The sequence below is a fragment of the Phalacrocorax carbo genome, chromosome 9, assembly GCF_963921805.1.
Source record: "Phalacrocorax carbo chromosome 9, bPhaCar2.1, whole genome shotgun sequence".
Taxonomy (NCBI): domain Eukaryota; kingdom Metazoa; phylum Chordata; class Aves; order Suliformes; family Phalacrocoracidae; genus Phalacrocorax; species Phalacrocorax carbo.
In genome coordinates, this window is record NC_087521.1 from 36,004,389 (window position 1) to 36,025,547 (window position 21,159).

The following is a 21,159-nucleotide window of genomic DNA, read 5'->3' on the forward strand; positions in this document are numbered from 1 at the left end:
AACTGAGGTGATGCCACCCCAGGGGTGCAGGACAGCAGGGGAGCCAGGGTGATGCCACTCTGAGTCTTCAGGACAGTGGGGAGCCAGGGTGATGCCACCCAGGGGTGTGGGAATGGAGGTGATGCCACCCCGGGATGCAGAACAGCGGGGAGCCATGGTGATGCTACCCCGGGGGTGTGGGACAGTGGGGAGCCGGGGTGATGCCACCGCGGGGTGCGGGACAGTGGGGAGCCGGGACGATGCCACCGTGGGGTGCGGGACAGCGGGGAGCTGGGATGATGCCACCGCGGGGTGCGGGACAGTGGGGAGCCGGGGTGATGCCACCGCGGGGTGCGGGACAGCGGGGAGCCGGGGTGATGCCACCCGGGGAGTGCAGGACAGCGGAGACCACGGGTGGTGCCGGGGGGGGTGCGGGACAGCGCGGAGGACCCCACACAGCTGTCCCCCGTGCTGCGGGACGCCGCCGAAGCCGTGGGCGGGGGGGGCGGGAGGGGGCGGGGGGGGGGCGGGCCCTGCAGCACAAAGGGCCGCCGGTCGCCCCCGCCCCCGGGGGCTGTCCCGCACCCCCGGGGCCGCCCCCGAGCTGCAGCCCAATAAACGCCGCCGCATTTGAACACAGCACCTCCCCCGGCCCCGCTCCTCCTCCGCAGGGCCCCGCACGGCTCCGCTCCGCCGCGCCCGCAGGCACCGGCAGCCGCGCCGGGTGAGCCCGGGAGGGGAGCGGGGGTGCAGCGCCGAGCACCGCGGGTGGTTGGGGGGGTGCGTGCGTGGGAGGGAGGGAGGAAGGATTACCGGGTCGGGGGGAACCCCAACCACCGCTGGTTCTTCCTCCTCCTCGGGCGCTGCCCGCCCCTTCCCGGGGCGGCCGCGTGTGCGGGGCGGCGGGGCAGGGGCGAGGTGGGTGCGGAGGGAAAAGGTGGGGGGGGCGATGCTGGAAGAGGGGGGGGCGCTGGGGATGGGGTCTTGTAACCGGAGGGGTTAATGGGGATTTTGAAGCGTGGGTGGGTGCGGAGGGGTGTCTGCGTGGGTGGGGGGCCACGCAAAAGCCCCCGCAGTCCCCGGTGGTGACAGGGGTCCGGTGGGGTGAGGGGGGCTGGGTGCTGCTCACCACCCCCACCTCCCTCCCCACCCTGCCAAGGGCACCCGGTCCTGCGGTGCATCCCCATCCTGTCCCTGGAGAGATGCTCCAAATGCCCCAAAACTCTGGGGGTGGGAGTGGGCTCTGGAGCAGCTCTCCCCGGGCTGGGCTGGGGAAGCAGGAGGCTGCGGCTGGAGGAATTAATAACAGCAGTTGTTTTGTCATTGGCGAAGCCCTGGCTGTCACCAGGGTGCCAGACGGCATCTGCTGTCTGGTCGCAAAGCGTGGGCCTGTCACCCATCCGGGTAAGGATGGAGCCAAGGCCATGAGCCAGTAGAGCCCAAATCCTTAGCCCAGGAGGTCAGCCACCGGAGCCAGGTGCGCGGGTGCACCAGGGCTAAACCGCGACACCCTGAAAGCGGGTGTCAGTTTGGGTGGGCGCATGGATCCTGCCCATCTTTCTCATCTGCTCACCCCGACTGGGATGACGGCGAGAAGCTCACCGCAGTCCCGACAGCGCGATGGATGCATGGCGTTATCGCCGTGATTCAGCATGGCCCGTGTTTTATCGGAGCCGGCGCAGGGATGAGCTCCGCGGGAATTACCGAATCCCTTATTTCCTGGCGCGTGAGGCGTCGCCGGATAAATTGCCGACTTGCTTTGTTTACTTCTGAAATAATCAGCTTTGTGCCTATACCTTGGGCTTTATCGCACCCAGGGCTCCCCAAGTTATTGCAGGGCAACTCCAGCCTGATTTGCAAAATCAAAACAGATGGGCGCTTTGTTTTTCCCTTATTGAGGGGAAGGCTGCTTATTGAAAGGCCCTATTACAATGCAAATACTGGGGTGGGTTGAATATTCAAAACACTGTGCTTCTTTTGAAGCTCTTTACATAAACTTATAGCGCTTTTAAGCCATCGCTGCTTTGCTAATCTGGAGTGGAGCTTGGTTAACAGAATCCCCCCTCCTTTTTTTTTTTTCTGCCAACTTTAGTGTGTTTGGCTGTGTTTTGGGTGAGCGTGGTGAGAGGTGGCATTGAGGTGCAAAGCAGCTGGTGCTGGGCTGCAAAAATTATGACTGTGCTCAATGGGGAGGAGGAACCGCCAGCTGTAACGCTGACTTTGGTGGTGACCCTTGAAGAGCCGGGTGTGCTGTCAAATGATTTACTGATATTTGGGTGCTTCATTATCCTTTGGGGTTTCTTTTTCCCCCCTTCTCTCTGGTTTCTCGGTGTGACCTTTCGCGGAGCCGCTGCTCCCCAAGAGGGGACGGGGTGTTGCAGGGTGGGCTGAGCTCAGAAATCGCCCCGACACAGGCAGTGGTGTGGGGGTCTGGGGGTGCATGCAGTGAATCGCAGCAGCTTAGCCACAGCTGCGATGGATGAGATGGTTCATTAGGGGAAGGAGATAATGAGCTGGGTGAGACAACCTCAGCTCTGGCTTTTCAGCAAGGGCTCAAGGGTTTGGTTTCGGTGGCTGCTGGGCATCTCGGCATAAACCCTGCCATTAAAAACTGGGGTCCTGGTGGTGGCTTTTGCCAGCTGCGTTCACACTGTCTGGGTTGCCAGGAGAGCAGGGGGATGGGTGAGTTGCTTTTAACCTGGCCTTGCTTTTCAGAGCAGGGTGGACATGGTTCCACCTCGGTGAGCAGGTGCTCGTGTTTTGGAGGCGGCCATGTGATGCCGCTCTGCTGGGCACCTACGCGCTGCTAATTGCCAGGCCCTTGTTTGAGTTGAGGCAATGAAGAGTAGCAGGAAAAGCAGCATTTCCCCCTTGAAGGGGATGACTTGCTTGAGGCTGCTGCCTTCTGTGGAGAGCTGGTTGGGACAAAGGCGCTGTAGCCTGTAGCCCTGGTGAGGGGCAGTTGGTGATGCAGCCGTGGCAGCATCTGGGCAGAGCATCCCTGCCATCTCCACGTTGTGCCACTGCACAGCAGCAAGCGTGCTGTTTGTATTAATATTTTGCACACAAAAAAAAAAAGGCATTGTGCTAATGATAGTGTTTTGACTTGATGGTGCCATTGATTGACCAGGTAATCTGTGTCTTCATTAGTTCAAGGCTAAAGCTTGGAGGTTGATATTGATTCCAGGCACTTAATATGCGAAGTGGTAATTACTGGTGAAGCCTATATTGTTTGAGTTAAATTTAGCTGAGAATTTAGTTGTATCAGGCGCCTACATTGTGCGCCGTGAAGGTTATCTGGCTCTCAGGAGGGGGTGGATTTAAAGGAAGGAAAGAAACGCCGGTGAAAACTTCCTTTTCTCATCATCCCTGAGTGCCTTGCTTCCTGGGACTTGTTACAGGGAGAAGAGAAATAAAGAATAACGTGGTTATGACTCCAAGCAGTTCTCCTAAACCTGCACCTTTCTGCGCCGTCTGCTCAAACTGGTCATTTTGGGAGACTTAACAGGACACAGAAGGTCAGCTATAAATCTGAACAAAGTGATGCCCTACACAGGGAATGGCCCCTCTCCTCCTTTCAGGGGACTGGGGAGCCCCAGCTCAGCTGCTGCCCGCCCCTATTATCCTGCCGGCTCTGGGCCGCCCTCCTGCATCTCAGCTGCTGGCCCATCTGGAGTGGAGATGAAAGGCTGGGGTTTAATTCAGGCTTTGTGTGCTGCTTGTATTCCCTCCCTCCCTCCCCTCTTAGCCCTTTCTCTGCTGCCAGCCTTCCATCCCCAACCCTGCAAGGCAGCTCCAGCGTGCGGGTGCAGAGGGTGGCTGCGCACGCCGGGTCTCTGATGCCGCTGACCTCATTATTTTGACTGCTGGGTGATGCCAGGCAGCCTTGTGAGCTCATCAGGTAGGAAGGTTGGGTATTTTTTTTTCCCCTCTTGAAGCGCTGCTGAATAATTCAGCTGGGAGTAGGCATCTTGGGTCACCTTGCATAGCCGGCTGCCTGTCGGAGCCAGCTTCCTAAGATGGAGGTTGCACAGGATGCGTGCGGGATTGCCTCGCTGCTGGCAGCTTGCTGTCATTGACTGACTGCAGGTAGGCAAAGAGCGTTGTCCTCCTTTATTTACTTCTGGTGCTTTTTACGCTGGAAAGGCTGAAATCCCCTCCCCAGGGTGCACGGGGTGGTTGGGTCGTGCCGAGCTGGTGCGGAGCCCAGTGAGCTCCGACCATCCCTTGCCGTGGGGGCATGCAAGGCTGCCAGGGCCACCATGCCCTTGCCAAAAACCTCACCTGGGCTGTAGGGCAGGTTTGTACCCCGGCAGGGACCATGGACACAGTGCTCCTCGCCTTTGGGGATTGTATTTTTCTTGCTGGTTTTAGGGGCTCTCCAGTGCCTCTACCCTCAGCCCATCCAGATGCATAAGGTTTTGGGGCTGCCTGCCAGTATGGCACCAAGAGAGGGTGACCCCAATGCTCTGGCAGCGTAGATGCTTGGGGACATGTTGGGAGGTGGCATTTAGCTCTCTGCACTGTCTAACTGGGAAAACTGGTTCTAGTGGTGTGGAAGTAGGGTTGGGCACTGGAGGGGTCTCTTGGGGGCAGGAGGTGGTTGACCTTGAAGATAAGAAGCTCAAAAATGCCTGGGAAGCTTTGTGGGTCGGAGTCACCTTTGCTGTAGGCTCTGCTATGAGTTTTGAGGCTGCTGGGGTGTGCAGGGCTCTCCTGAAGCCGGTACCCAGCAGCGGCTGCTATCAAGCCCTGTGTGTGCTGAACTGTGGGTGTAGGTGGGAAATGGGGTGGCTTGCGTGAGAACCAGGAAACTAGTTTGCTGCCTGCCTTCTGCTTGCAGGCATCTGAGTTTTTGGGTGCCGACTCCTTTGCGCCCTGGGTCGAACATAAATGCATCTGCACCATCGCTTAGCCCCACAGCGCTTGGGTGCTTTGCTAAAGCAGCTCGAGAGGCATCTGGGGGGTGAGGAATGGGGGACACTGAGGGTGTGAGGCTCGGGTAGAGCAATGTGAGGATGGGGAGGGATTGTGTCTGCTCTCTTGAGAGGTCTGGTGATGCTGCTGTCCTTGCCCATGTCAGCATGGGAGGAAGGACAGCCAGACTGGGCTATTTCTGTCTCGTGGGCCCTGCGTGATGCTTGGCACCAGCCCTGCATCCCTCAGCAGACGCGGGAGCCCGGTACTGCTCTGCGTTGGCATCTGTTCCTGTGGCCAGCAAAATCAAGGACACGGCTGCTGCAGTGCCTGCCCTGGAGATTTCCCAGTTATCCAGCTGTGTTGGTGGGACAGGGTTTTCTGATTGCCCCTCTGCCATGGGGCACTTGTGTGAGCTGATCTGGTGGCTCATGATAATCCTGAAGATCAGAGTGATCCCTGAGGCTGTGGTGGTGGGCAGGGGGCTGAAATCAGGCTGCACCCTGCAGTCGGGGCAGCTCCGCTTGTTCCGGGATATCTGAGAGCACCGCCAGTGACGCAGGCGGCCGCAGGAACCCTGCGATGCCGAGAGGAGGGGAGGTGGCTGCTCCATGGCAGGCTGGTTGGTGAGGGGGTTTAGATAGGACCCCCTCTTTAGGAAATCTGGCTGAGACAACCTGCAGCAGCGCAGGCAAAACACGGAGGACAGGCTGACACTGGGTGATGGGCCGAGACTGGCTGAGCATCCTGGGGTTGTGTCCTTGGGGCATTGGGTCCCTGCGATGCCCATAGCCCTGGTGATGATGGCTGCTGTGCCTATCGTGCCCACCCTGGTGGTGGCAGGTCCCCCGTGGTGGCCATACCTGCCAAGGCTGTGTTGTGGCACTGCTGCTGCCCCGAGCCGGTGGTGAGCCCTGCAGCCAGACCAATGGATGCCAGCCGAATCCTTCATTTCAAACAGGAAATTTCCCTCCTTGTTCCTCTGCCAAAACAGTTCCTGGGGCTGCGATGCTCTGGTTAGCAATGGGATGAGGGAGATGAAAAATTGTTGGAGGGGGGGATGAAACCCTCAGGCGAGTGGTGGGGAAACCACCTGGGCTTTGTTTGCTGGTGCCGGAGATCAGATATATTTCAGCTGTCTCTGTGCTGGGGTCAGCTCTGCTCGGGGGCTGGGTTTGCTGCCACCCTAGCAGTGTCCCCTATCAAACAGTTCTCTGCTTTCAGACAGGGTTTGACCTGAAGCACCTGAAGGGGAGGAGTGCAGTGAGTGCCACGGGACTGGGCAGTGACCCAGTGGGGAATGTCCTTCCCAGGCACAGGGGGGCTTTGTGTCAGGGTTGTAAAGGAAAACAGAGATGCTGCATGCTGGCATCAACAGGGCTTACAGGATGCTGGGGCTCCCTGAACCCAAGCCAGCATAAAAAGGAGCATATTTGGTGCAGGGTTGTGTTTTGTGTTTGTGGCCGGGGGATGTAGATGGTGGCTGGCTGGCCTGAAGTGTTCAGGGTAGAGGGAGAGGCAGTGGTTGGGATCTCCTGCCCTCCCTCTGCAGGCAGAGCTCCATGCTTTGCTCCCTGCCACTGGTGAACTGTTGCTGCTGGGATCATTGTTTATCTTCTCAGTAAGGTGGGCAAAGCATCACCTGCAATACCTGGGCACGAGTAGAGCTCGAGGGAACAATTTTCCCCTGCAGCACCTCAGCTGTTCCAGCTGAGCTAAATGAGCTGCTCGTGGAGCCAGGGTGAGGTGGCAGGTAGGGATGTGCCACCCAGGGCTGCCCCAGCCACCCGGGCTGCCCCCACCCTGAGGGTTTGATGTGCAGGATTCTTTCCCGTGGTCTTTCTGCTGTGCGACTTCTGGCTTCACCCAGCGGGATGCGAGAGGTTGGAGGGGTGGAAGAGCACCAAGTTCACTTAATGCACTCAAAAACTGCAGCAAACGGCCTCGTGGGCTGCCCCAGTACCAGCCCTCGGGGTTTTCACCTTTGCATGCTGTGCCGTGGGTGCTGCAGTCGATGCTCACCGGCCCCATCTCTCTTCACAGGTGAGCGTGGCAGGCTATGGGATGGATGAAGCTGAGCAGGACCAGTATGAAGCTCGCCTCAAGGAGCTCTTTGACAGCTTCGACAGCACAGGCACGGGGTCCCTGGGGCAGGAGGAGCTCACTGACCTCTGCCACATGCTGCACCTGGAGGAGGTGGCCCCGGCGCTGCAGCAGACCCTCCTCCAAGGCAACCTCCTAGGCAGGGTAAGGCTGGGGTGTTGGTGGGGGGGCGATGGGGTGGGCCGGGGTTTGGGAGCAAGGCAGTGCCAGGCAGCTGCTCCTGCATGCGTGGGAGGGTGACGGAAAGAGGCTGAATGTCTGTAATTTGTGAATATCCAACACCCCTGAGGCCCTGGGGCTGCAGGACTTGCAGTGTCTGCTGTTCTTCTGAGCAGGGTGGGCACAGGGCAGCTTTCGAGATTAGTGATAACAGGGAAGGAAACTGCTCGCTGGTGTGTCCTCCCTGACTGGAGGCAGTCTGAAACTCTCAGGAACCACCACTTTACGCTTAGCCGTGTGTGCTGGCATTGCACTGATGCAGGGTGTGTCTTCCCAGCATCTAAGGCCGGACTGAGTGCCAGGTCCCTGCTGCCCTTGCACCTGTGCTCGGCCCAGGGCACGCTGGATCACACAGCTCACGTGCCCCCCAGCACCGGTTAGTGCTGCTTCTGGCCTGGGTCATCTCCCCGAACCAGCTCACTGGGTGCTTGCACACACTCTGTGGAGCTTGGGATGCGAAGGGGACCTAAAGCCAGGGCTTGAGCCTGTGATTTACGTTGACTTAAGCTGTAGTTAAACTGGTGGGGCCGCATGCAGTCATGCACGTTTCTCTAATGTGGAGGATATTGTCTAACTCCAGCAGTTGCTGGCCGAGCCGCCTTTGTCCGTGTTACCTGGTGTTGGTGACTCAGGCAGCTGTGGTTATCACAGACCCACCTAGTGAAGGTTTTTGGGGACAAATGGCTCCTTCTGTGAGGCTGCAGCATCCTGCCAGCCCGCAGAGGGGAGCTGCGGCTCGTGAACGCGCCATGCTTTACAAAGTGATTTTTCAGTTGGGGTTGTGCCTTTGTAGAGTTAAATGCCTGAGTGTTGGGCACAAGCTGCTCACCCTGGGGACCTTCATGTTGAGCATGGATGTCCTTGGGCTCCTGTGCTACCTCCTTCCCAGCATGCTGTGCTTGGAGTGCATCGGATGCTTCCTTAAAAACCACCCTGAAATCCTATCACTGCTCATTAAAATCACAAAAAGCACAAAGTAGGGCAGCTGGGGCTCTTGATAGGCATGAGCTAAGCAGCTATCCCGATTCCAATTTCCTATCAAATTGCAGTCTTCACCTAACAAAATAATTCCTTTAATGAACAAAGCCTCTTCCTCACCTGCCCTGCGGCTATAGCTCTTCTGCTGACAGCAAGTGGTGCTGGTGCGGCAGCACGGATTGATCCGGACAGGTTTCTGACCTCTGGAGTTGCAGTGTGGCATTTGGGTGAGCACCGGAGACTCTGTGCTGCTTGGCCGTCTTCAGCTTCCACCCCTCGGATGCCGTTGTCTGGCTTTGCTGCTTTGCAGGATGGTGGGATAGAGGGAAAGGAAGAGCAGATCTAAAGATGTGGTTGTCACAGCTGTTCAGGGCTAAAGCAACAGTGCTGATCCCGGTGACCTGCTCAGAGTGGGGGAAAAGCAGAGTTAAATGCAGTAAGTGCTCAGCCCAGCGCTGAAGCATCCTGAGTGCTGGGTCACACTTGCCCTGTTCCAGCCAGGAGCTCTGTCCCTGCGAGCTATCCTGGGTTGTGAGGCTTCCTGAGGAGCATTTTTATTTCATTCCCCCCACTTTGTCTTTGGGGACAGTTCTTCTCACTTACAACCTGCAACTTGAATGTCAGAATAATCTGTCTCCAGTGTTTTCTCATGTCTCCCCAACATTTGTGCTTGCTAGCAGCAGCAATAGTCCATGTCTAAGCACAAGCCTGACTTAATAGCTATTGAATCCTCTGGGTTTCCTAGGAACCTCGTCAGGAGAATAGCAGCAAACATGTTGCTCCCCGAGCACAGGCTTCTCGCACCTGCCCCACCGGCTCCTTGCCGCAGATGGTCCCTCTCGGTGGTGGGAGCAGCCTTTGTTTGCCTGTGCTTCCAGGGGTCAGGTTTTATGGGAGGGCACTGGGGAGTGGGGGACGGTTTTGTCTGCCGAGGGGCGACTTGGTGGGGCCACGTGCCTGCTTTTGTGCTGGGGGCTCTGCTCTGGGGATGAATGCAGTGTGATGGGGCTGCGGGGTGGACCAGGAGCTGAGCCGGCATCCCGGTGAGGGACTGCACACACCACCTTCCCCACCCTGCTCTGTGCAATGCTCTGGGGATTAACAGATACACGCTATCTCTGGGGTCCGGCGAGGGTGTGTAAATCCTGCCCTGGCTTGTGTCAGAGCCAAACCATCCCAGAACAGCTTCTCACGCGACTGCATGCGGAGGCGATGCTTGCAGCAATTCCTGGGATTCCTCAGGAAGGCTGTTTCCTCGGGCCCCTTGCACTTGTCTGTGGGACCGAGAGGATGGATGCAGGCGTGCCCTTCTCGTCTGGCCTCCGAGAGGCAGTGCCTGTTAATTAGCAGCTAATGCAGAATAGTGTCTTGAGGACAGGGCTCATGGGCCGCAGCGATGACTGCAGTGTTATGATTTGCAGGGAGAGGGATAAATTGCGCAGGGTCCAGAGGTGCCCAAGGACTGCCCTTTGTGGCTGTCCTCAAGCAGGACGGGGAGTTCAGGTTTCACCCTGCCCCTGTGCTATTGCACTAGCAAGCCTGTAGCAAGGACACCGCAATGTGGTGTCTCGCTCATCAGCTCCCTTCAGTGCTTTGGCCGCTTGCAAATATATTCCCTCTGAGCCTGCTGGGATGCTGCTTCTCTTAATGCGCCGTGGCTTTTTGCATGCCAGGCAGGAGGCTTGGTCGCAAGGTTGCCCTATTCCTGTGTCTTCCCCACCTGATGTTTCCCTCTGCAATGTTCTGGCCACTGCTGCTGGAAGGAGTTTGTAAGCAGGGACAGGGCTTTGGGAAAAGTACTCCCTTCGAAGATGAAGGAGAAGGGGCTGGAAGGAGCCACTGATGCTCGTTTGCCCCAGAGAGACTGGGGTTGCAGACTGCTGCTTTGCATTGCAGCGACAAATAGCGAGAAGCAGCAGGTAGCTTGGCACATGCACGCTCTCTTTCTAGTGCTAATAAGTCACGGCTTCATAGGAAACTTGCTTTAAGGCAGGCATCAAAATTTCTCAGAGGTGCTGGGGTTGCTCAGCAGCCGGCAGCTTAGTTGGTCCCTGATTACTGTGGGGAAGCTGGGCTGGGCTTGCTATGTCTGTATTGGCAGATTAGCCTTGTTTGCCTCTGATTTACCTGTTCTGGCAAAATTCTTCTCACCAAGGACTGAATATGCCCCCAGTTTTGCAGGGACACGTGCCCTGTCCCTTATCCACACCTCTGGGTGGGCACGAATGCGTGCCATGCCGTTGCCTTCCAGACTCTGCTGTGTTCAGGCTGGTTTGGATCAGCTCTCAAGTTCCTGTTTGATGCCCCTGTGAGCAGATGCACAAGTTGGTGCTTCCAAAATACCCCAAATTCAGTTGAACGCATTGAAAAGAGCATCAGGCTTTAAATGCACCAACACTGTTTTGCTGCTATATACTTTCTGCCTTGGATTTGTGAAGTTTGTGGGTTGGCTTGAGTGTCTGAGGCTATTTTCTAGAAGTGGATGGTGCTTTGTGTAACAGTGCTGCAGTTAGCGTTCCTCTCCCCAGGGCTGTCCAGGCCCATCCTTTTGCTGGGAATATTCTCTAAGCAAAAACTAAAGGCTATTGATGCAGACTTGTGCCTGCCCACGTGGGCTGTCACATCCCTGGAAATGCCCCTTGCGCTTGCCAGGAGCCCGCAGCCTCCCTGGCATGGGCTTTCCAGGCAGGAGCGTGACCCTCTGTCACAGCACGTGGGTGCTGGAGGTGTGCAGATACTGAGCACACACGCGTGGGGTGCTTCGTGATGTGGGCATTGCCCGTGCCGTATCTCCCGGGGATGCGCATCCCCCCTGCGTGCATGCTGGCATTTAAATCGCATGGAAATACAGAGCGAGGACATTGCTGGGGAGCAGTAGCAAAGCAAATGTGAGATACTGTAGCGTTTGTGGCTTTGCTGTCCCACAGGCTGCCTTGCCTGGCTTGTACTAGAGCACAGCTCTAATTTTACCAGTTGCATTTCTCTAAGTACTCTTTGTGTACAGACATGCAGCATCCAAGGTCAAATGTGCACCACAAACAGTATTTGTTTTTCCTGGTTACCTGGTGTTAGGATGGGCCAGAGGTTTTCCTGAGGAAAAAATATCTCTGCCAGCTTGGGCTACATCTACAGAGTTGGGTGCTGCTGCTCAGAAGGTGATGTGGGACCCCTCTAAGCCTGTGCAATCACTCGCCGTGTGTCTCTGTGTGCTGCTGATTTGCATTTTAAATTTTCAAATCCTGCTGCACGGCCGACTGCAGCGCTGGCATGGGGGGCTGGAGGATGGCTACCTCCTGCCCCGCAGCCTAATCTTCCCCGGGCTCCTTTGGATGTGGTGGTCATGGTAAAATCGCTCTGTGGCCTCGACGCCGGAGCCATCTGTCCTGTGCGCAGCTGCAGCGGTGAGGGCTTGGACCCCCCTTCTTCCTTCCCCCCCTTGGTTAGTGCTTCTTGGCAAACCCAAGTTATGGGGCTCGTTAGGCAGAGCAGGTTATGTGTCAGTGGTCCTCTCTGCACCTGCCCAGGTGGTTTTACTCTGCCCTTTCATTTGGTGTGTTTGCACAAGTGATGCAAAGTGATTTTTGTTTTATTTTCTTGCCACAATGAGGTCCCATCCAACCCAGCCCCAGCACCCATCCAAGGGGTCGTCTCTGCCTGTCCCTGTGGCTGTTGCCACCGTTCCCTTCCCAGGAAGATCCCATGGGGAGGGGACCTGTTATTCGAACACCCTCATCTTTTATTCATCCTCATTTAGTCTAAATGTCAAGTTTTTTTTTTAATCAGGCAAAATCTCCTATCTCTGTAAACTGTCCTTTTGAAGTACACCAGTGTTTGGAAATGAATGGCAGCAATTAGTATTCAGATGAAGGCATCCCTGACAAGTTTCTTCACTGAACACATTTCTAACTGTTTAATTACTCAGGGAGCCTGTGTTTGAAACCTGTGGGGTGATTTGCGCTGCCTGAGCTGCGGTGCGAGGAGCTCCCCTTCCCCGGGGGCCTGTGGCTGAGCCCCCAGCTCTGCTGTCATCCCCTGCCTGCAAGTTTTTCTTTTTTGGGCTGGCTCGACCCCGAGAACAAGCTGGCAAACTTCAGACCTGAACTTTGTCGCTTGTGCCTCCCGCAGCGGTGTTAAAACCCCCTCTGACTGCGGCTCCTGCCCTTTGCACCGGATTTGTAGCAATTGACTCTGCCAGCAAGAGCAGCCTCGGTGGGTTCTTTAAATACAAAGTCTCTTGTTTAATTCTAAAAATTCCCCTAGGGTTTATTTAGCCAGAAGAAATCGCAGCAGGCAGCTCTGCCTTGCCGTTGACCCATGTCAAAGAGCTTCCCCAGCTGTCCCCGGGTTTCCGTCTGCCGCGGCTGGAATTGCTGACATTCCCTGGTGCGGCTGTGAAGGATGCTGTAGCCCCTTTGCAACTGGTCATAGCGGTGATGCAGGAGGCTTTCCAGGAAGATGCAGATAGAAAAGGGGGGGGGGGGGGAACCCCCAAAACCCAGTGGTAGGATCATCTCTCCTTGTTTTTGCCATAGCTGCACTCCAGACCTGGTATTTCCAGTCCAGCCCTTGCAGAGCTGCAGCAGGCAGGAGCCGGGGCAGGGCTGCCCTGGAAAGGGTGCAACTTTCTACCATCTGCTTTGGAAAGTGTGTTTTGAATCTTAATTAGGGCAGCGGAGCATTTCTACAACTGAGTATCTCGTCACTGGTCAGGACTGGTATCTCACTGTAGGAGCCACTGACCCTTGCCAGGCCATCTCAAGTGATGGAGATGCTCCCTGGTCCTCTGGACGTGTTATTTTGACTTCTTGCTTGATGGAAAAAACCAACTAATGCACTAAAGCAGTGGCTTTGGGTCATTGTGATAACACTTTTTTCACATGTCCAGAGACACTGGCTGTGTCTTCATTTCTCCAGGTCCTGAGACTGAACAAGCTGAGATTCATTTGTGCCCCTTGCCAAGGCTCTTGGCAGGCACAGGTGTGCTCTTGTTTCAGTGTGGTGGTCTAAGAGATTTGTGCTGCTGCCAATCTTCCTGCTGGATTATTGGCCTGATAATTAAATATCTGCACCTGTTGATTTCCTCCTTTCTTCCTTTTCTTGCACAGGTCCACTTTGATCAATTTAAAGAAGCACTTATTCTCATCTTATCCAGGACCCTGTCAAATGAAGAGCACTTCCAAGAACCAGGTAAATACTAAAATTATCTAAAATAGTACATTTTCTTTGGCAAAGCAGATTTGGGGGGCTCTCACAGAGGAACTTGGACGAGAAAGTGCTTTTTAGGTGCTGAGACAAGTTCTTGTGCTTGGATGCCCAGACCTAGGGAGAAGGAAGAGTTAAGGTCTGTTGTGGAGCCTTGTACAAAGCATTTTCTGAGCTATTAGGTATTTATATCCCATTACCATGATCTAAATGCCCGGAGAAGCACGTGATGTCTGCATGCAGACAGCTAACAGCACTTAAGATGCTCAAGATGTCCCATGACTGCTAAATGGGCTGAGGTCCCTCTATCCCACAATGCTTCTGGTGGGCAGGGATGCTCCAGGAGCTCTCCAGCTGCAGCAGATAGTTCTGGGCAGGCAATCAAATGGATGCTTTAATGCTGCTGCTGCTTCTTCTTCCCAGCTGGGGCTGGCGCATCCCCTTGCCCTCCCCTCCAGTGCTTCGGGGCTCGCCCGGAGCCAGGCCCCGAGGTGGTGTGACCCCGGCGCAGGCGCAGAAGCCCCAGCCTGGCCGGAGGGTTGGCGAGCTGTGCCTCGGGGCAGCCTCTGCTCCGGGCTGGGCTGGCGGCAGCCCTGGCTGCCGGAGCGCTCCTGCTGTGCCTCGGCAGAGGCCGGCGGTGGGAGCCGCTCGGGGGATGGCAGCGCCTCACCGAAAACCTGTGCTGGCTTTGGGTGCTACTCTGGTTTTCTGAAGGTTTTAAGGGGAACCTCTGTGTGAGATCTCCTCCTGGAGAGGGGCTGCCAGACCATGCCTCCTATCTAGCACTGATTTCTGTTGTTTATTTTTAAAGTCTATTTTGTTTCCTTGTGTCTGAGATGAGTGGGGTGAGCTCAGTCCTGTAGGAAGCTACTCCGAGGTGTCTGTATTTCTCCCCGGGGACAGTCAGTCTGGCCCAAAGATGCTTCTGAACAAGATGAGCCCTCTGACAAACCAGGCTGGGGCTGGCTGGAGAAAGCAGTGGGTGATGTGAGCCCTCACTGCCTTGTTTTCTCCTTCCCTTTGTTTCAGAGTGCCTGGAAAATGTGGCTTTTTTTTTTTTAGGCCCTTGGCAGGAAATGGGGTCACAGCTTTGGTGTGCCCCACCTCCCCATGCACAAGGGGCTGGTGGTGCTGGGAGCACTGGGGAGGTGTGGGGCCAGGGTGAGGGCTGAGCCCCTGCAGCTCCAGCTGGAGCTGGGGAGGGGGGGCGGGGGCTGAGGTCTGCCTAGTATCACACCTGTATGTAAATCCCTAATCCTGCCTTCGGAGCAGCAGGGGCGTGAAATCCCTGAAGGAGAAAACAGCTTAGCAAAGGGGAAGAGGGAAACTCCAGGTTTCTTCTCTTGGAGCATCAATCTCAGCTGGAGCATCCTGTGCTTGAGAGCGCAGCCAGTCAGCAAAAGAACAACTTTCCCCTTTAAATAGGCTGCAGAAACCACAGGGCCCAAGAGATACTATTGATGGATTATTTTTTTTCCTCACTCCTCATTTCCAAAGCTCTTAATGCTTAGAGGGAGATGGGTGATGACAGCTCTTGCACTCGGCATCCTTTAATACAGTTTTTCCGCAGGTCAGTGGGTGCTCAGGAGTGAGGGGGGGGGAGTCTCACCGGTGCCTGGCGAGGGGTCCAGTCTGCTGCGATCTCTTCCAGCCCCTCAGAGGAGCTGGCATGGGGCAGGAGGCAGCCCTGGCAAACCAGAACTAATCCAGTGCTCTGCGTTTATGGGGGAATCATATGGCTGAAAAGCTCCGGCTTGATTTAAATATAAATAAATCTTCTAGGAAGGGCTAAATTTGGGGTTATCACAGGGGAAATTACAAATGCAGCTGGCAAGAGGCTATGTTGGAGCTGGAGAGCCCTCCTTGGGGACACGTTTGTCAGCTGGGTTTTGCATGGCAGGTAATCAAAGGGCACGCAGTGCAGGTAGGGAGCCTGTGCCGGGCAGACCTGGGAGGCATTTATTTCTAATGCGTTTTGACAGGTCGGTTAACGCCAAAGTCTTTGCTTCTTTTAATTTAGATCAAACTCAAGATTTGGAGAACAAGCTGCTTTGTGCTGTTGGTGTCAAACTGTCAGTGACTGTGGAAATGCTGGTGTTACAGCCTGCCCCGGGCTCAGGAAAAATTGAGTTAAGGGCTCCAAATCATATCATTTAAATGAAAATTTAATTTGGGGAAGAAAAAAATAAAAGCCCAGATTTTAAGGCTGTTTGCTGCATCTGGAGAGTTTGCTCTGCAAGGAAGCGGCCATGTGCCTTGATGCTGTGGCTTTACACGGGGACTTGGGCGATGGGAAGGTCCCTCAGGTCTGTGAGCAGTCGGAGGGCTTGTCTTTGCTCTCCAAACCAGCTGCTCCCCTGCAGCCCCCAGACAGTCTGTGCTACACGGCCGAGGGCACCCGGCAGGGGCCAGCATCGCTGTCCCCGTGGGTGCACAAGGGGCCTGCAGGTGATGGAGCAGCCCCTTGGGGTCACAGTGGGACCCACGAGCTGGGGACAAGGAACCAAAACTGGCGTGGGATGCAAAAGCAGTTCCTACAGAAGGGGCTGACGGGGGTTTCCCTGTTCTGAGGGGGAAGCAGCAGGTGGGAGAGGCACTCAGGCTTGCAGAGAGCAGCTGATATATTTATTTTTTTTTTCTTGGCAAAGAAGCCAAATTCCCTTTCCAAAGGGAAGACTGGCAGGGAGGATGGTTCTGGCAGGCTGCAGGCACTTTGCCTGGGAAGCAGCTCTGAAAACCAAGGCAGGCAGAGCTCCCAGCGCTGCTGTCGTCAGCTCTGTCTGCTTGAGACGTCGGTGTGGGGACACAGACCCAGCTGCGAACCAGAGCGTCAGCCGGCCAGGCTAACCCCGGCTCTGCTGGGAAGTGGAATAGGGGAAGACTCTGGGAAAAGCAGAAAAAAGCCTGAATGTGTCTTAAAATAGTGCTTATTTTAGTGGTTATTTTAGCTCCTGTGTGCAGGAGTGTGACTGCCGGGGAGACCCATCACCCCCAGCAGCATCTCGGGTCTTTGCAGAGCTGCCTGACAAAGGTGGTGCACGCGGATAAATTGCAGCCCAAATTACTGGGGTTTGGCCCTCTGGGGAGGGGCTGGGGGCCGAGCCTGTGGCTGCTGGGAGCCCTGTGGGACCCGGGCTGGGTGCTGCTGCCGCCTGTTCTCTGTGTCCATGGGTCACTGTAGCAGTGAGGGGATGTCTGGGGACAATAAAATAGATTTAAGGGCGGGGAGTGGAGGGAAAAAACTGTTAGTGGGTGTTTAGGGGAAAAAAAAAATAAAATCAGGCTTTTTTTCCTCCCCATTATGGCAAAGAAAAAGTCAGCCCTGTGTGTTGGAAGCCTGGATAAGGAGGCATTACCAGGGTGGAGCACAGGATTACAGGAACACCCAGGGCAAATTAAAGAGCAGCCTGATGCCATCCTCCATGCAGTCACAAGGGGCTGTTGGGTTTTTTCTTTCCCAGCACATGAACAGAGTTGCCCTCCTGAAGAGGAGCTGGTGAGGATGATGCCCTTGCAGGAATCCCACCTGCAGGGGGAAGGCTGTTAAGGTCTGGCTCTGGCTCTGCAAGCTGACCTGGGTCAGGACAGGTATAAAACCAGTACTGCCGTTGGGATAGGGGTGATTTAGGTACAGGCAGTGCATCTGGGCCAAAATGTCTTGGCTTTGGGCTGCTGTGACCCTGCTGCTGCTCCTCTCTGCCTGGGTTGCTGAGCCTGAAGTGTGAAATAGGGACTAGGAGTTTAGACAGTACCTGGTGTCTCGGGGGATTAGGATTTAGCAGATCCTAGCCGCGATGTGCTTTGCCCAGCAGTAGGCTGCCTGCTGCTGCAAAGAGGATCCTTCCCTTCCAAATCTTAAGCAGCAAAGAAATTAATTTTGTCTCTAAACCACAGGCTTGTGTGGCGAGGGTCTTCCTCCTCTAAACCTCCTTTTGTCTGCGCTCAATGGCTTTGATGCTGGGCCCAGGAAAATGTTGCTCGCCATTAAGGGGAGCCCCCCCCAGCATCTGAGGACAGAGCAGGATTTTGAAATTACTTATCTAGCGCAGAAAGGCAGAAAATCAAGTGTAAATCTCTAACCATGGAGACATTTCACTGCTGAGATGGACTAGGGGGGGAAGTGAGCTGGGGAAGTGATGGCTTCTGTCTGCAGCGCTTAAACGGGGTGGGGTGGGGGGTGGTCTTGTGAAATGCAGATTTAGGGTTTGTGGTTTTTTGTCTGGTGTTTTTTTCCGGGGGGCATTTTGGGGGCCACAACCCCCCCCCCAGTAGTGGGGCAGGAAGGCAAGAGGCTTGCTCTCTCGGCAGCTCCTTCTCCCACCCCCAGCCCAGGGGCAGTTCAGGGGGGCAGATCAGACCCCAGTGTCTAATTAGGCACCAGCTCCAGAGTGTGTGTTTTACTAAGCCTGTGTGTTGCCGAGGGCTGTAGGAAGCAGGGAGGGTTCGACCTATTTTCTCTTTCTTTCTCCCTTTCTTGTCAGCCACACAATAACGAGGGTCTATGAGGAGCAGCATCTCCCCTCGCTGCCGGTTGCAGAAGGGGGTACCAGAGGTCAGACTTGAACAAGAGCAGCCTCCCCTCGGTGTTCGATACAGGGGTCTATTTTACAGTTTTTCTGGTAAATGGCACACAGGGCCGTCTCATGTGCATCTCTCTTAGGGGAAGCATTGATTTTTGATGTCTGCCTCATGTGCCTTTGAAAGCACACGTGGATTGAGCAGCTCTTTCCATCCTTCCTCATCCGTTTTGGCTGGAAATGAGAAATTCAGTTCAGTTTGTCGGTGAACTTTCAGTGTTTGGGGAGCACAGGTTGCTGCTTTTTGCTGGCTTGTGTGCTCAGCTTTCCTTCAGTACTGGGGATGGTGGAAGGGCACTGGCTGCTGTGCTGGGGGTTTGGGTTGGGAAAGCAGGAGGGCGGAGGAGCTTAGAGGATGCTGCACACACAGGAGGTATCTGTGCATACACAGTCCAGAGGTGATGGTGCATGGGGCTTTCTGCAAAGGAGACTGGTCGTGCTCCTGGGGATGGGGCTGCAGGATGTGCTCCCTTATGCCAGTGCGGTGCCCGTGGCCCTGTAAGACGAGGGCTTTGATCTGCACCGTGCACCCACCAGCCCAACAGCACAAAGGTGCATGGGGCTTGCAGGGGAAGAGCTGTAACCCACTGTTAACAAAAGCACCCTGGAAACAGGACTTCAGGGTGCCTGAGCTGGGATCCCCTTGGTACCTGGGCTCAGGCACAGCCTATTTCAAAGTCAAAGCTTTGCAAGGCAGGAGTAAACTTCCTGCTCTTCTCAAACTGTGAAGGGTCACCTTTCCCTCCCAGGGATGTTCTCAGGCTTCACAGTTCTTTAACTGCAAAGAAAAAACAAGCATGCTCAGGTTCTCAGACCAAAGAGGAGAGAGAGAAATCAGCTGCCAACCTCCAAATGCTTAAAGCACAGAAGTGGGGAGATGCTCCCATTTCCCCTCTTGCTGTTAAAGCATCTGCGGGGTGGCACGGTTGTTTCCATATACAGGTGGATTTTCAGCTGCAGTGGTGGTAAAACATGCTGTTGGGGTGGAGGGGTAGAAACAGGACTGTTCTGAGCATTGGGAAATCCAGAAGGAAATTAAGCCATAGCTTCATTACTGCTAAATTACAGTTTCTTTTCCTCTACGTCTTTCCAAAGACAGATGGGCACAGAGGTGCCCTTCTTTCTTAGAGGAGGAAAAATTATTTCTCAAAAAAATACACCAAAGCCCCCCAGCCCTCTTCTGCAAGGGCGGGGGAGATGGCAGGGAGAAAATAAATGGGTGAATGAGTAGCCGCAAATATTAGCATTTCAGAGAGAGCTGCTCGATGGAGATTGTTCACCACCGGGCAGGCTTTAATAGGAGTGATAAGGTTTGCTTTTGTTCTCGGGCTCTTACTTAATCAGCCTGTCTCATTGCGATTTTTCTATCGGCGCACTTCATCACACAACTTTCATGTGCGAGTCCCAGCTGCAGCAAATCTTGTTAAAATGGCCTTGTTCAAACACGGGTGCCGGGTTTGTTCCCTAGAGCTGCAATATGGATGGATGGAGTGCAAGGCTGGAGGAATCAAAGGACTCCTAGTCCTGTGTATTTTATAATTCATTGCATAGCTAAGTTGCAGAATATTTTTCCTCTAACAAGCTTGAAGCCTTCTTCCATATCTAAAGGAATATTATCCAAGGAGGCATTTGGGCAGGGGGGTTTAGAAGACCCGCTGCTTTCTGTGTACCGTTTGTCAATGATTGAACAGCTTCCTTGCTCCTTATTAGTATTGCACTCCTGCATTTATTTTGTACCAGAGCGCTCTGCAAATAAAATTTTAAAAAGCTGCTGCTCTTGCCGCTGCCTCGGTACACTGCGAGTGGCGGAAAATGAAGATGATCGAGTCCTGGGGGGGTTTTGATGGTAAGGTTAGCAAACACTGAAACAAAGCGTGGCGGAGAGCCTTTCCCTAATTGAATCCCTGGTTAATTTGGTCCTCTGTTTAATTTGCCCCTTGCTCCAGACGTCAGATGATTCGCACTGAAAATAGCCCAAAACATGCTTATTTATTTCTTGTTTTGATCCCTGTCCGTGAGTGCTCCCAGATAATTCAGTCCCCGAAGGCAGGAGCTTGCTGTGGGAAGCTGGAGCTGGGGAATGCAAGCAGAGACGCGAAGACCCCTGTAATTAGATGACGACTCCAAAGGGTTATTTAGATCTTGCAGTTGGCATTAGTTGCACAGCACAAGATGGGACCTGCCCCACTGTCGCCCAGATCAGCTGCTCGTGTTGGCCCCTGGGAGACATTTGCCTCCAAACTTGCCCATTTTTTTTTCCACTTGCCTGGTTGTTTTCACACTTCTAATCGAGCTGTGATTTAAATCCCCCAAAAGCAGTGGCAGTTGCCTAGGTGTCTGCTTAATCTGGAGACTTGAGCTGCTCAAGTGCTACACTGTCCCTAATTAAACCTGCCCTTTGCTGATAATGAAGATTAGTGCAAGGAGGAGAGCCCTAATTGACTTTCCATCTGAGGCTGCATTTGCAAGGTTGAAGGGGTTTTGCCCTGTCTTGTTAACTGAGTAAACTTGATTTGGGAATTGGGGAAGGATGAGGAAGATGGAGCCTTGATTCTACTTTGTGATAGCCTTTTTTTTTTTTTGAGCAGGACCAATTCCAATCCATCAGGCCTGACGCCACGGTGAGGGTACTGGTCCTGGAAAGGAGCAGCTGCTGGTGCCTGCCCAGGGGGAACGGTGGTGGCAGTTTGGTGCTTGAAACACTGCGACCAAAACAGCCCTGTGTGCTGTGACCTGGCAGCTGGATGTGCAAAAATCATGCTTCTAATGTGCTTTGTTCTTGAATTTCACAGATTCTTCCCCAGAAGCCCAGCCCAAGTACATCAAAGGTGGCAAACGCTATGGCCGGCGGTCCCTGCCGGAGTTCCAGGAGTCGGTGGAGGACTTTGCTGAGGTGACCGTCATCGAGCCGCTGAGCGAGGAAGCGCATCCCCCGCACATTGCCTCCAGCGGCTGCGAGGAGGTGAGCGGGAAGGGGCCGGACGCTGGGGTGGGCTGTACCCCCAACATGTCACTGCTCCCCACGCCATCCTAAAGTGGTTTGGATGTCCTTGGGCTTGTCCCACCAAAGGTGATGGTCGCCCTCCCTTGCTCCAGCCCTGAATTCCCAAGGCAGGCTGCCCTGGGAAGCTGGGGAGGAGCCGGGCTCGTGCGGTGATGTGCACCGGGTGCTGGCGCCGCTAGT

General features: G+C 54.9%; 1 protein-coding gene across 3 annotated transcripts in view; it reads left to right on the forward strand.

Moving 5' to 3' along the window:
• Window positions 1-610: 610 nt before the first annotated feature.
• NIN (ninein) overlaps window positions 611-21,159 on the forward strand; it is a 65,424-nt gene continuing 44,875 nt past the window's right edge. For all 3 annotated transcript variants that reach the window (XM_064461164.1, XM_064461166.1, XM_064461165.1), the window contains exons 1-4: window positions 611-703; window positions 6,940-7,143; window positions 13,302-13,383; window positions 20,768-20,937. In XM_064461164.1, the coding sequence (XP_064317234.1) occupies window positions 6,961-7,143; window positions 13,302-13,383; window positions 20,768-20,937 (435 nt within the window). In that variant the 5' untranslated portion in view covers window positions 611-703; window positions 6,940-6,960. The remainder of the gene's footprint in view (window positions 704-6,939; window positions 7,144-13,301; window positions 13,384-20,767; window positions 20,938-21,159) is intronic.